The 12,633-nt window shown below is 45.4% G+C and overlaps 1 protein-coding gene across 8 annotated transcripts in view; it reads right to left on the bottom strand.

The window, feature by feature from the left end:
• bahcc1 (BAH domain and coiled-coil containing 1) overlaps positions 1-12,633 on the bottom strand; it is a 275,446-nt gene that overhangs the window by 104,053 nt on the left and 158,760 nt on the right. For 7 of the 8 annotated variants that reach the window (XM_033044370.1, XM_033044369.1, XM_033044374.1 and 4 more), the window contains 3 exons: positions 10,760-10,998; positions 8,933-9,308; positions 4,683-5,549 (listed from right to left, as the gene is read on the bottom strand). In XM_033044370.1, coding sequence (XP_032900261.1) covers positions 4,683-5,549; positions 8,933-9,308; positions 10,760-10,998 — 1,482 coding nt within the window. The remainder of the gene's footprint in view (positions 1-4,682; positions 5,550-8,932; positions 9,309-10,759; positions 10,999-12,633) is intronic. The other variant, XM_033044373.1, reaches the window with a different exon arrangement.

Genomic DNA, 12,633 nt, shown 5'->3' on the forward strand with positions numbered 1-12,633 from the left:
GTCATTTGAACCTCAGTGAGGCTCAAACGAAATTCCGTTTCCACAGCCGTACAAACAAAGACAATTTCCTACAGACATACACACAATTTAATTCACACAAACATCCATCACAGTGGACCCACTGTGATGGAAGGCAAAGTCTTTTCTCTCCCCTGTTCTCCATTTCTCTCCCGATATCCAAGCCCCAGGCGGGCGATGATAAGTCCCACGGCCATTTTAGGCCATGCCGGGCGATTTACGGCCCCGCTCCCAGTCTAAAAGTCACAATGTTGGAGCCCCCGGCGGGCGCTGGAATGTCCCACGGCCATGAAGCCGCGCCGGGCGATGTACGTCCCCGCTCCGGGTCGTTCCAACCCCGCGACACGGGCTGGAGAAGTCGCGTTGCGGGAGCTCCGGGAAGCGGTCTCTCCCCCCGGACCCGCGAGCTCCCGATGTCCCAGTCCACCGGACCTGCGGCTGCGTTGCTGGAGCCTCCGAGCCCCAGGAGTCGAGTCGCAGCAGCGAGTCACCACCGCTCCCCACGCTCCGTGGCCGGCCAGCCCCACGATGGTGAGTAGTCCGCAGCTCCGCAGCTCCGCAGTCTCCCGAGCCCCCGGGTCGTTCAGGTTGGAGGCCGCTCCACGGTGCTAGGCCCCAACGACAACGGAGACCCGACAGGGAAAAGGTCGGGTCTCCCGGACAGGGAAGAGATTTTAAACAGTTTCCCCCTTCCCCCCCCCCCCCACATATACACATTTAAAACCAGTATTAAAAAACACCAACACTACATTTAACTAGACAAAAAATTAAAAAAAGACAGACAGGCTGTAGGGGCCGCTGCAACGGATGAGTCGCGCCGCCAAAGAAGACTGAGTCTGAAAGGACTCGACCCGAAACACCACCATTCCTTCTCTCCAGAGATGCTGCCTGTTCCGCTGAGTTACTCCAGCTTTGAGTTACTTCGGTTGCACCATTCCATAACACAAGATGTTGGCTCCAAATAGTCCAACATCAGTTTACATGTTTCAGCTGGGTTTCTGATCACTGGAGCAAATCAAAGCCAATTTCAGATTTACTAGTCAGTGAAAGATCAAATGGAATGCACTCAGGACTTTGTCCCATTTCAGCCAGTGGCTTTTTGCATTGGGATCTGTACTGTAGCTCCTGCTCAGCCTATTATGCTATGGACTCTTGAGGAATCTTTGAACTTCTCAGAAGGTGACAGATTTTGCCACAAAAACTTTTCTACTCATGTACCCTGTCCAAGTGTCTTTTAAATGCTTTTATCTTACCTTCCTCGACAACTTCAACTACCTTCTAGCATCTCGTTCCACGTGCCCATCATCCTCTGAGTGCAGGTGGTGGGTATATTTACAATACAATACAAATTTATTCTCATTGGAACCTCAAAAGAAGTTCAAACGAAATTTGATTTCTGCAGTCATACAAGTAAAGAACCAAGACACTCAACAACACAATTTACACAAACATCCATCACAGTGAATCTCCTTCTCACTGTGATGGAAGGCAAAGCCTTGTCTCTCCCCTGCGTTGCATTCTTCTCCCGATAGTAAAGCCCCCGGTGGGCGATGGCAAGTCCCGCGGCCATTAAAGCCGCGCCGGGCGATTAAGTGCAGTCATTTGCCAAGACGTGTATTGATCAGCCATTGGGAGGAAACAATATTGCAACAGTCAAGCTTTACGCTCTGCTCTCACTCCTTCTCTCTGACACCTCTTTTGCCCGAACACTGACCAGTTTCCTGCTAAATTTGGCTCCATTCAAGTACTACTTATTGTATCAAGTGCTTAAATCTAAACAATCTGCTCACTTTCTCTTTTCCAAACTCTTGCATGTTTGCAAATCAAAGCCTTTTTTTTATTTTTTAATCTTGTTTTGCTGGGAAAGCGGTGATTTCATGGGAAAGCCACTCCCTGTGTTTAGCTGCTCTACGGAAGCCACGGGAAGCGAGCAGAGGAGGTCTCTGCCATGCCGATGTGGGCAAGAGGAAGTGTTTGATTATACTGGGCCAACATCACAGCCATTTGATATTGTCTCCCCTCTGTGTTTTGAGAACAGAGTGAAATACAGGCCTTTGGGGAGATTCATTTTATGGGACAAATTCTTTATCTTATGTTAACACAAAGAGATTGGGACTTCAGGCTTTGAGGATTTTTTTTCTTGGCAACAGTTTGAAGGTTTTGATATCAGGAAATAAGTCACTGTTGCATTGTGCCCGTGTTTGTGCTATAAATATCAAAAAAGAAAAGATACGCTAATTTGATCTTTTGGACCACATCCTTTTGAGAACCGTGCTGCAATAAAATTACTGCTCTTATATGAACACAATCTCAAAGGCCTCAGTTACAAACCTGCTTCATATCAAAAGGATTTTATTATTCTGGTTATCTGCGTCCATTATTTTAGCAGCTTTGCTAAGGAGTCGTTAAATGGTTTTCTAAAAGGGAGATGCCAACTACTGGTCTGAGGAAGGCTCACAATACAATCCAGCTATTCATAACAAGCCCTGCATTTTAACAGCAACTTAAACAACCTTAGAAGATTCCCAGGTGCTTAAAGCCAACACAATACTGTTCTTGAGCAAAACACAAAGTGCTGGAGTAACTCAGCCAGTCAGCAGCATCTGTGAAGGAAATGGACTGGTGAGGTTTCAGTTTGGGAGCACTGTTCAGCTCCACTGTGAAATCTCCACAAAGGCTACTTTGAAGAGGTTCTCTCTCCAATGAGTCCCATGAGATCCCCTCTCACTGCTCCCCCTCTGTGCTGTTTGAAGAAGAGGCCCTACCCGAAACATCGCCTATCCATTCCCTCCACTGATGCTGCCCGACCAGCCAAATTATTCCAGCATTTTGTTTTACTTGAGATTCCAGCATCTGCAGTTCCTTGTGCCTCCACATTAATGTTCAAAGGTAAATATACTCTGCACTTATGCATGCATTTGATCGTTTTTTTCACACCCCACTCTCTTATGTGTTTGTGCTTTGTTTTGTTTCAGAATAACTTTGTTAAAATCAGCAAACAAAGACAAAATCAAAAGTAAAACTGAGGTGAACATGTTCTCCTGGCATCTTTGATGTACTCCAGCCCCCAACTGACAGAAAGCTTCAGACATACCAGCAGAAACTGTCTTCTTCCTGTGCAGGGAGACCCAGGTATGGATGTAACTCAGAAGTAGGCAATTGGAAATGACACATGCCTCACCTGGGGCCCACCATGGTCTACCTTGACCATTCTCACAGAGCCCTTGAACAGTGCAGTCAGGACAATATCCATCCAACCTAGCACCATTCACAGAAAGCTGGCCTTCCTCTCCCTTGACAAGGCGAATCACAAATTCAGATTCAAGGTCCAATTTCCATCCATTGGTTGCCTCAATGGATGCTTAGTGCACGGAAACAGGCTCAGAATCGAGAGTTACCGCCAAGCCAAGATGAACATCTGACAGTTCTGTGTGATAACCCAATCATTTTACTTTTCTCACAGAACCGACCTCCAGCTGAAACGGAATATTTGGTCAGAAGTTGCATTCCATATAATGGCCAGAACGGCATCAATACAACATGGAGCAAACCACACCATTTCACAATTAGTTTCTGCTGTCCATACATTATTAATTATGTACACGCACTTTGGCCTTGGTGCTGCAGGTGGAATGCTACTGTTGGTGTGAAACTAAATTCTTTGAATTTCAGAAATGTAGCACTCCCTCCTTTCGTAATCCATGCTACGTTTAGACAATGTGTGGGCAGGAACTGCAGGTGCTGGTTTAAACCAAAGAAAGACACAAAGTGCTGGAGTAACTCAGCAGGACAGGCAGCATCTCTGGAGAGAAGCAATGGGTGACGTTTCGGGTCGAGACCCTTTTTCAGACACAAAACGATTCTCGACCCGAAACGTCACACATTCCTTCTCTCCACAGATGCTGCCTGTCCTGCTGAATTACTCCAGCTTTTTGTGTCTATCTCTCTGTCTACTTTTAAATAATCTACTTCCAATTAACTCACCTCCTCCCCCCCCTCCCTTTGTTGTTCCCTTCCACCAACATCCTTTCCTCTGGCTTCACTTCCTCTTCTCTCCTTATCTGACACCCTTTTATCTCCATTTCATCTCTAGCCTTTGTCCACCCTTCTGCCAATTGAAAACCTACCTTCAGCGGCATCCAACAATCACTTGCCTGCCCCTCCCACCCCTACCCCCCTTCTCTAATCCAGCCTTCTCCCCTCCACCACAATCAGTCAGCACAGACCCAACCAGAAACATCACCTAACATGTTCTCCAGAGAAGCTGCCTGACCCGCTGAGTTACTCCAACAGTTTGTATATATTTTTAAGCTTACTAATAATGGTAAGCAGTTCCATTTCACATAGTAATATTCAAAATCATCACCTACTGAAACAACATTTAAAAGACATTTGGACAGGTACATTGACAGGAAAAGTATAGAGGGATATGGGCCAATGTGAGAAGGTGGGACAAGTGATGATGGGACATGTTGGTCGACTGGCAAGTTGGGCCAAAGGCCCTGTTTCTATGCTGTATGTGTCTTAACCAACACTTTTCCAACTAAGTATTTTCCCCTCTCGAGGAAAGATTTCTGTTCAATGCAAAAGAATAAATATAAGTAAATGAAGGACATTGTTCAGATGTGGTACTGAAGTAGGGTCATGCGAGTTCAGAAAATTACCTTGGGCGGTGCCATCGTAGTTCTGCTGCCGCTGTTCCAGTTCGGCCAATTCACTCAGCAGAGCTATACCATGCATCCCTGAGCAGGGGTTAAAGGTTGACGTTGCAGGGCGTGAAGGTGGAACGGGGATGTTGGCAAAGTCGGGCTCTAAAGCGAGGAGCTCTCCCATGCTGAGACCAGCTGCCACCAGGGCATTCATTCCCGCCACACAGTCCACCCTCCACTTGAGCACCTCGTCCCTCTCCGAGGCATGGCGGTGACTTTCACAATCCTCATCCTGATTCACTTGTGCGGCCTCCTCATCAGTGCCGCCTTCCATCCTTAAGTCCGCCTCAGGTACCAAACTCGAGTGATCAGAGTTTCTTACATCCAGTGTGTTGTTGGTTAAGGTCGTGGGCTCAACGGTTGAGTGGGCCGAGCCAACTGCTGAAGTTTGTCCCCTGCATTCTTCTCCTTCTAGCCTTCCCTCGGGGTCATTTCCCTGAGAAGCAATCAGATGCCTTAAGCACGGCACGTTTTCCTTCACAGATGGCTCAAGTTGCTCCACAGTTGAATTCTCCGTTGGCAAAGCATTTGCCGTCTCCTTCTCCTCTGAGCTGCGGAGAAGGCTGTGCTCATTTTGTTCGACAGTATCCAAGGTGTTTGCTGTGATCTGCTGTTCACGTGGGCTCGCCCTCTCCGTCAGGGCCGAGCGAGTGTCACAGTGGATTTTGGCACCATGCGCAATGGTTCGGGACTGCTCCGGCTCGGCGGCTGTGGGGACGGGTTGCATAGTTTCAGCGTCTGCGGGGTCGGCAGAGTGTGCAAGAGGAGTCGGGGAGCGATAGCCCATGGTGACTGGTGTGTACGAGTAGCCAGGTGGAAGCTCTGGAAACGACAAGGAGGAGAAACAGGTTTTAACGCAACACCAACGCCCACAGCTGACAAGAAACATGCTCATTGTGGCTTTAACATCAGAGGTGGTTTCTACAGATCTACCACAATGCATCAGAGGCCCTCCGACCATCTTTAATCGGACTTTACTGGACTTTATCTTGCGCTGAACATTATTCACGTTATTCCCTTTATCATATATCTGTACACCATGGATGGCTTGATAGTAATCATGTATTGTCTTTCCGCTGACTAGTTAGCACGCAATAAAAGCTTTTTACTGTACCTCAGTACATGTGACAATAAACTAAACTAAATGTAATCCAATTTAACTATTCAAATCATTTTGGGATCATTATCTCATGACATAGGGTAGCACAGTGGCACAGCGGTAGAGGTGCTGCCTTACAGTGCGAGAGATCGCAGATCCTGACTACGGCTGCTCTCTGTGTGGAGTTTGCACGCTCTCCCTGTGACTGCCTGGGTTTTCTCCAGGGGCTCCGGTTTTCTACCATATTCCAAAGATGTGCAGGTTTGTAGGTTAATTGGCTTCTATAAATTGTCCATAGTGTGTCGGATAGAACTAGTGTATGGGGTGATTGCTGGTCGGCGCGGAGTCGGTGGGCTGAAGGACATCTTTTCACGCCGCGTCTCTAAAACTAAAAACTAAAACTACATCGTAGGAAGCGGAATAGGCCATTCGGTCCATCGAGTCTACTCCGCCATTCGATCAATGTTAATCCTCACGGTGATTTTTGGATGTATGACCCTTGTTCTTTTTGGATACACATACTGATCTTCAAAATAGGAAATATAACCTACAGGGCTTAAACCCCAGTACAGTTGCTATAGTCAGTCAGTTTTCATTTATTCTGCATTTCACTCTGATAAAGTGAACATGCATGAATGCATGAATCATGGCTTACAGTGACTGTAATCATAATGCCATTGTGCTCACTCTATATCAACCTCTGAAAGCGCAGTGAAAAACCTGTCTTGTCCAGGTGCCTTGTGTTCACTAACTGCTACGGAGAAAAAAAGGCTAACAATTTATTCACTCAATCAAAAGACAAATCGCAATGGATGGAGAAGTGGGGAATGTGCGCCGCTTGGTATCTCCGGGCTCAAGGTTAAAGATTTGTTTGTAACGGTGAAACATTGAAGGGGCAGCACCCTCTACCCAGCGCAGATAATATTCCTGACATCGGAGAGTGCAGCTGACACCGAGCTCGAGCAACAAAACAAATGTTATTACTGTGTCTTCACCAAGAACTCCAAGGTGCCCCTGACTTTATGCCGGTTGGCAGCATCCTGACTACCTTGTCATCAACTGAGTGTAATTAATGGTATCCATCCGCCTCACAGACATAACCACCAGATGAATATGTATCCTTCCACTGGAGTGTTTCCTTCCCAAGGACTGGTGAAGGAGAATAAGCTTCCTATCTGCCAAGCTGCTCAGTCTTTCTCCTCATTTTCCCTTCAACATGAAACAAAAGAATTTCAGCTGCTGCATAATGTCTAACCTTGAAAATCCGAAAGGAAATGTATTGGATTTTGTTGTGAGCGTTTTATTTTGGCTTGGGTTTAGCAGGCCCGATTTCAACTGATTTCATGAAGGAAAAGTTGCAAACATTTGACTACATAGAAATTTAATCAACCCACGCTTGTTCTTACAGTATTTCCTTTGATGATTATTCCACGCCAGAGACAGTGGACAATCCAAGTCAGTCTTCCCTTCTCATGCAAATGAGCTTTTTATTCCCATTTTGTTCAAGTGCCGTGGTGAAAACGAGCAAATCTCAATTGCTGAAACTTGGTTAGTTGAACACACTGGTGAAAGTGGCAAATGCTATTGTTTATTGAGTCAACCAACACTCAAACAACATGGCTCACAATCCGAGCCAAAGAGATGTGGGTTCAAATCTTACCACTGAGACTTGGATATAAAAATCTAGATTGGAGCTATTACCGAGGGAGAGCTGAACTATTAGATGTGCTGTGTAAGAAAGAACTGCAGATGCTGGTTTAAAGGTAGGGACAGGCGGCATCTCTGGAGAGAAGGAATGGGTGACGTTTCGGGTCGAGACCATTGTCAGACTGAAGAAGGGTCTCGAATCGTCACCCATTCCCTCTCTCCAGAGATGCTGTCTGTCCCCCTGAGCTACTCCAGCATTTTGTGTCTACCTATTAGATGTGCTGGACAAAAATGCTGGAGAAACTCAGCGGGTGAGGCAGCATCTATGGAGCGAAGGAAATAGGTGACGTTTCGGGTTGAGACCCTTCTTCAGACCTCTTATTAGATGTGCTATGTCTTTTAGATGATATTTCCCCTTACGTCTTCTCAAAAGAGACCAAATGGTACTAATCTGATTGAGAACAAGCAAGTTATCCTAGTTAGTCTGACCAATATACATGCCGAACAACAATGACCAGGCTACAGACATTTTAATTGGCCAAACGTTCTCTGAACTATCACAAGTTTACTAAAAGTGCGACGTAATCTTTCTCTTCAGAAGTAAATATTCTTTCAATTGAAAACTGCTTGTCACCGTTCTGCAAAATATAACTGCATAAACATTTACCTAACAGGCGAGAGTCATTGAGCAGTAATGCTAGTCTATTCAGATTTCTGCTTTCTCTAAAGTGTTTAATATTTGCAGCAGCTACCACTAATTATGCTCAGTATACACAGGCAGTGCGGCCTCTCCAACAAAAGGGGACTGACTGAGCTGTACAAGCAGAAAGGGGCTCACAGTCTCTATCCATTTGCCATTGACTTATTGATCAATGTTAATACCACTCTCACACTGATTTTCTTCCTGACTTTGGAAGCTCCACCGCCAAAATAGAGCTTACTTGCGAGAACATAAATTACATCAGTTGTGCTCTTTTATAGTAAATATTGAACAGACTAATCTTTTTACTCTCTGTACTGACCCATATGCCACAGAATTATTCCTAGTGTAGACAGTCTCAATCAGATTTTGAAATCTAGACTCTAAAAAAAGTATTTCACCAACCGGTGACTGCACGGTGGCGGAGCGGTAGAGTTGCTGCCTTACTGCGCCAGGGACCCGGGTTCCATACAGACCATGGGTGCTGTCTGTACGGAGTTTGTACATTCTCCCCGTGACCCGCGTGGGTTTTCTCCGGGATCTGTGGTTTCCTCCCACACTCCAAATAGGTACAGGTTTGTAGGTTAATTGGCTTGGTATAATTTAAGTTGTGTATAGTATAGTGCTAAGTGTGCGGGGATCGCTGGTCGGCGCGGACACGGTGGACCGAAGGGCCTGTTTCCGCGCTGTATCTCTAAACTAAACTAAACCATGTAACAGCCTTTACACGTTGTGTTGTAAATATAACTGTGAACATACCTGGCTCAAAGGACTCGGGGTAATGTTGAGATGCCTCTCCATCCACTCGCTTTGCGGCTGTTTGACTTCCTGCGGAACTCTGGGAAGGAGGAGGACTGGCCACTGAGGATTGTGGGACGATGGCCGGAGCAGGAGTGGGACAAGAAGGCAATGGACACACGGCGGTGGGCTGGGGAGTGGGGCATCCTGACCTCGGCCTCAAAGAAGGAGAATGATGACAGGGTGAGAGTTTGGCAGAACACATGGCAGATGGCAATATAACAGGTGAAGATAGACTCTTGGGGGAGTTTAAGGCAACTGTTTTGTGTGATCTCCTGCTCCTCTCTAAAGTGTGTTCTTCTGCCTCCAATCGAGGTTCCTCTGCCTTCCGCTGATCCTGAAGAAAAGACAGGATTCAGGTGATCAATTAACATTGTCAATACTCAAAGAGTTCCTTCCATTTTCTACCAGTACAATTCTGCTCACGAAATTGAAACATTAGGCTCTCCAGGAATATTAAACAAGAGTTGAACATTCAAATCCTTCGGCCTGCTCCGCTATTCACTTCAATTAAGCCTGATCAAGATTGTAACTTCCGCCCAACCTCCTTGGTTTCAAAACATTTAACAGCCTTCGTGACCAATTATAAATATATTTGTAATTGATTGCCGGGTGTGAATGAGACTAACTAGCCATATCAAATGAAGTGTGCTTTATGTTTTAGGATTTATTAGCTTCATTGTGGGGGTGTCACCTCCAATTTAATATTGTCTACTCAAAAATTACTCATGCATTCTGGAACTTTCAACACAATCAATGATCAGTTCCATTGGATGAGATGGAAGTAGGTGACATGTATGAACACTTGTTTGTCCAGAGTAGGTGCGTCCTCTCCGTGACCAGCGTGGGTTTTCTCCGGGTGCACCGGTGTCCTCCCACACTCCAAAGACGTAGAGGTTTGTAGGTTCACAAAATTGCTGGGGAAACTCAGCGGGTGCAGCAGCATCTATGGAGCGAAGGAAATTTCCTTCGCTCCATAGATGCTGCTGCACCCGCTGAGTTTCCCCAGCAATTTTGTGTACCTTCGATATTCCAGCATCTGCAGTTCACTTTTGAACACAGAGGTTTGTAGGTTAATTGGCTTCAGCAAAAATTGTAAATTCTACCTAATGTGTGTATAGGATAGTGTTAGTGTACGGGGATCGCTGGTCAGCACGGACTGGGTGGGACGAAGGGGCCTGTTTCCGTGCTGTATCTCTAAACTAAACTAAACAAAATCATAAGTCACCACCACACCGCAACATTGACTCTATTTCTCTCTCCACAGATGCTGCCTGACTTGATGAGCATTTCCCCATTCATTTCAGGTTTTTAGTATCTGCAGTAGTTTTTCTTTGCGTGAATAGACATCAGCGATTTTCAACCTGATTAAGACATTGAACAATCTTTTAACAGTAATAAGTGCATGGTTGCATCAGGTCAATTGCTGCTCACAAGAGGATTTCAGGCCAGCAGAACAAAGTGCTCTGTGAAGAACGTGGGGAAGGAATGGCAAACAAAATATTAGTCGCAGAAGATAGACACAGAATAACTCATCGGATCAGGCAGCATCTCTTCTCATCTTCGGGTCTCGACCCGAAGCGTCACCTATTCGTTTTCTCCACAGATGTTGCCTGACCCAGCTTTTTTGTGTCTATCTTGGGTGTAAACCAAGTTTGCAGTTCCTTCCTACGTTAAATATTAGTAACATTTATATAATATATGATTGTATTATTTATAATAATCATATTATTATAATCGCCCAGGATAAGAAGTAGGCCAAGTCCATGCACGGTGTGCTTTCCTCACCGCTACTTGTGCATGCCGCTGGAGTTGAAGTGCTTGTGCCCGTTGCTGTTGCTGCTGCTGCTGCTGCTGATGGTGTTGGTGTTGGTGATGCTGTTGCTGCAACATGTAGAGCTCCTGCTGGCGGAGAAGCTGGGAGCGAGGGTATACAGAGAGCTGGCCGGGGTGCTGCATGTGCGGGGCAGGGGCTCGGGCTGGATAGATGGGCGGCCAGAGGGAATGTGCAGGGTCGATCACTTCTGCTGGAAGGACACGGCAAAGGAAGAACAGGTTCAGATCAACATCCCAGCATGCACCTCACCCAGCACAGACATCCATCCCATCGTTCCCACATTACACGGTATTCACGTTTCACGACCAATCATGAAATTACCTAACCACATCATTTAATGAATATACACCCATACAGTAGAGAAACTGGCCACTCAGCCCATCTGTCCATGCTGACCAAGATCCCCCATTTAAATAAAAACATAGGCCAACCAGAGGCCACGTATTTATACCAGGGCATTTGTCTCAATCATTCAGATATTACCATGAACCGAGCCCCCACCCAGCAGAAGATGCCAGGAAAGCGGGCAAATCCATACCGCCGGTCTCCCAAAAGCTATTTGTATCTACGTCCTGTACATGATTCAGACTTTCACACCGAGGGGAAGACATGTACATCATTTCTTTCTCAAATCAGTCCTACAGTTAATGGCTGGTCCTCCGAATGTGCTCCCATTGACCCACGAGTGCTCGCCCAGACAGGGTACTCTGATCACTAATCTTCTGAACTTTTCTTCTTTGACTAGTCTACACTGCGAAGGTATTGTCATCCATCTTGTCCCATTTCTCTGCATGTAATGTGAATCACATTGGGCAACGCACACATCTTCACAGCTGAAATGAGGGGTACTTTTTCTGTCACCTTCAGTCTCTTCCTTAATCTACAGCCTTCCAGCTGTTAAAACCCAGCCTCAGAGCTTCTCAATCATTACCAATGAATAAATCTTAATAATTAATCTTGGTTGTGCATTGCACCATAGGCCTTGATCCCTCTGTCTCCCTGAACGGGAACAATCCTTCACCAACATTTCAATTCGCTTAAGAAATGGTTCAATTGATAATTTAGTAATAATGGGACTTCACTGTTAAATACATTTTACTTTAGTTAAGACCATTAAGACTGATCAACTAATCAACTGATCAACTAATTTTGTCCAGGACTTTTGTGACCATTATTGTGCTTATTTTCATTGTAGATTTTGAATATAGTTTCAAATATAAATGGAACTCCACATCATAGCAAACGTAAGGTGTTCATATCAAAGCATGCTACAAAGCATTTAAAATAGTCAAAAAAAGCATTGCCAGGTGTTGCATTGACATCATCCACTAATTATCATTCAAATCAGTCGGAATGTGTATGATTGTCTTTGAACCACAATCTGAAACTGGCAAACACATTATAATGTATAAAATTCCTTTGACAAATAATGGGATACTGACTGACCTAAGCTGCTGTTTACTTAATAACTATTAGTCTTTAAAGGTGCGCTGCCCAACCTGGCAGTAAACTGCATTGTGCATGCAAGATTTAAAACTCTTATCATTAGAAAGTGTCGTATCATCTGACTTTCAAGAGTAATGCCACAGGATGTCCACTCGTACATTATTATGCTTTGGAGATAGTTATTGATAAGCTTTATATCATCCATTACCACAACAATATAAATCATCTGCTTGGATACATTTTTAGATGGCATATATTCCAATACATTCAGCAGTCCCATGTTCCCACCATCAGCCATTTATCAAAGGAAGAACAGGTCGGGGACAGGGCTATGGAACTGTTACAATCACCCTCCGGTGCCTACCCCTCTTTGGGCATT

The sequence above is a fragment of the Amblyraja radiata genome, chromosome 26, assembly GCF_010909765.2.
Source record: "Amblyraja radiata isolate CabotCenter1 chromosome 26, sAmbRad1.1.pri, whole genome shotgun sequence".
Taxonomy (NCBI): domain Eukaryota; kingdom Metazoa; phylum Chordata; class Chondrichthyes; order Rajiformes; family Rajidae; genus Amblyraja; species Amblyraja radiata.